The following is a 2,302-nucleotide window of genomic DNA, read 5'->3' as shown; positions in this document are numbered from 1 at the left end:
AAAACCCACCTGATCCTACCTAAGTCCTAACCTTTGGGGGAGAATAGCACTCTGTAGTGCTCCCCTGAAGTAAATTCTACCATTGCCTTTGTGAAAATCCTGTCTTGATCATAAAGAAAATAACATAACAAAATACCTGTATAATTCATGCAATGGATAACAGCTGTATACTTCATAACCACAATATTTGTTTTACAGTTACATTACATACTATCATCTTTTTTTAAAAAAAAGTTTTCATGCCTATAATTGATTCTAACAGAACCCATAAACTGTATTAAATTCAACTTATTTGTGCTTTTCAGTTAGTATTTTCATTACTTATTTACATCACTAATTGCATCCATAAAAGCTCTTTCTCACTAAAATTCAAACAAGAGAGAAAAATATTTTTTTCCTAATTATTTTTCTCAATTATCAGTCATTGGCAAAAATTCTAAAGTGTTCTGTATATATTTCAACAATAGGTTGTCTTGTAACATAGTCAGCAAGATTAGTTTCCCAAGTCCAGTTTGCAGTCTTCCTTCTCATTTCAAGGGCCATAACCCCAATGCAAATCAAGGAGCTCACAAATTAGCCCTTTTTCTTTTTTAACGCAACCATATTTCTTGATCATATGCATGCAGGAAATTCAAAGAAGTGATCCATACCATGCTGGGATAAGGGAACATGACATAAAAAGAAAACTCTGCTATGAATAAAGAAAGCATCTGAAAATTAACCATAAAATGAATTTCTGCATTGTTAATGTTCCTTGTTATATAAATCTTATAATTAACAATAATAGGACATTTTCTCTTTTGGAAGTAGCAGTATTTTCATATTTTCAAAACTGAAAAATATATATCTTTAGTGGCATCAGTATAAGAGAGTATTTGAAAAAATAAAAACTATTAGAGAAACCAACTATGATTCTGAAGAGCAAATATATTCAATAGTAATAATTCATGATTGAAATCACATGAGAATTTTTATGTGAATATGATCATGTGATAAAAATTTTCATTCAAATGCATGTTTTCTTTTTTTTTTTTTCCCCAGTATCTCAGCTATTTGTATAGTACATAGAATAAATGTTATATATGGAAATTCAGAGGAACATTTCAGAATTTATTCTTTTGGGGTTTTCTTATGACAAGAACATACAAATATATTGCTTTGTGCTCTTCTTATTTTGTTATGTTGCCCTCCTGGTGGAAAACCTTCTGATCCTTATCTCCATTAGATGCAGCCCTCTTTTTCAACAACCCATGTACTATTTCCTCATCCATTTATCCTCCACGGACATCTGCTACACCTCCAGTGTTACACCCAAACTGATAAGTGACTCGTTAGTGGGGACAAAAACCATCTCCTACAGTGATTGCATGTTACAGGTCTTTTCCATGCACTTCTTTGGAATGATTGAAATCTTCATCCTTACAGTCATGGCCTTTGATCGTTACATTGCCATCTGCAAACCTCGTCACTACATGATTATAATGAATAAGACAAGATGCCATCTTCTAGTCTTGGCTGCTTGGGCTGGTGGGGCTGTCCATTCTTTCTCCGTGATTTCTCTAATAATATGGTTGCCCTTTTGTGGCCCCAATGAAATTGATAACTACTATTGTGATATTTTCCCTTTACTGAAAATTGCCTGTACTGATACCTACTTCACTGGTGTCCTTGTGGTTGCCAATTCTGGAATGGTTGCATTAGTAACCTTTGTCCTCTTATTTGGGTCTTATGTCATTATATTATTCTCCTTAAGAAACCACTCACCTGAGGGAAGATGCAAAGCTCTATCTACCTGTGGGTCTCACATCACTGTGGTACTCTTATTTTTTGGGCCTTCAATCTTTGCCTCCCTCAGACCACCTACTACTTACCCTGAAGATAAAATATTTGCTCTTTTTTACACCATCATTGCCCCTATGTTGAATCCTTTAATCTATACCCTGAGAAATACAGAGATGAAAAAGGCCATGAAAAAGATTTGGTGTCAAAAGATACTATCAGAAGAAAAATGTAATTGATTTGTCCTACTCATTATGCTAAACAGCTTTATGCGGGAGTAAATATGGTCTTATAATAAGAGAGCTCTATTAGCTGTCAGATCATTGTAGTCAGCTCCTTCATTTCAAATATCAGAAAGGCTGAGGTGGAAAATTATGACTCAAGTGACAACTTCATTTGTGGGACTGAGCTGCATGGGGCATATCTGTATTAAAAATATTGTGGGCTAAAGAAAGGGCTGTTTTTCATATTGTGCAGTTACTTCTGAGGCTGAAGGTGAATTTTAATCATAATTTCCATGTGT

The 2,302-nt window shown here is 34.3% G+C and overlaps 1 protein-coding gene across 1 annotated transcript; it reads left to right on the top strand.

The window, feature by feature from the left end:
- Nucleotides 1-1,082: 1,082 nt before the first annotated feature.
- LOC119537897 (olfactory receptor 4P4-like) lies at nucleotides 1,083-2,018 on the top strand. The gene has a single exon (XM_037840507.1). The coding sequence runs from the start codon at nucleotides 1,083-1,085 to the stop codon at nucleotides 2,016-2,018; it is 936 nt and encodes a 311-aa protein (XP_037696435.1).
- Nucleotides 2,019-2,302: the final 284 nt, after the last annotated feature.

Source organism: Choloepus didactylus, chromosome 6 (genome assembly GCF_015220235.1).
Source record: "Choloepus didactylus isolate mChoDid1 chromosome 6, mChoDid1.pri, whole genome shotgun sequence".
In the NCBI taxonomy this organism is placed as follows: domain Eukaryota; kingdom Metazoa; phylum Chordata; class Mammalia; order Pilosa; family Megalonychidae; genus Choloepus; species Choloepus didactylus.
This window is presented reverse-complemented; position numbering and strand designations above follow the sequence as displayed.

Bases quoted from the DNA above. Each gene is read 5' to 3' on its own strand.
- LOC119537897 (XM_037840507.1), top strand. From the start codon at position 1,083: ATGGAAATTCAGAGGAACATTTCAGAATTTATTCTTTTGGGGTTTTCT.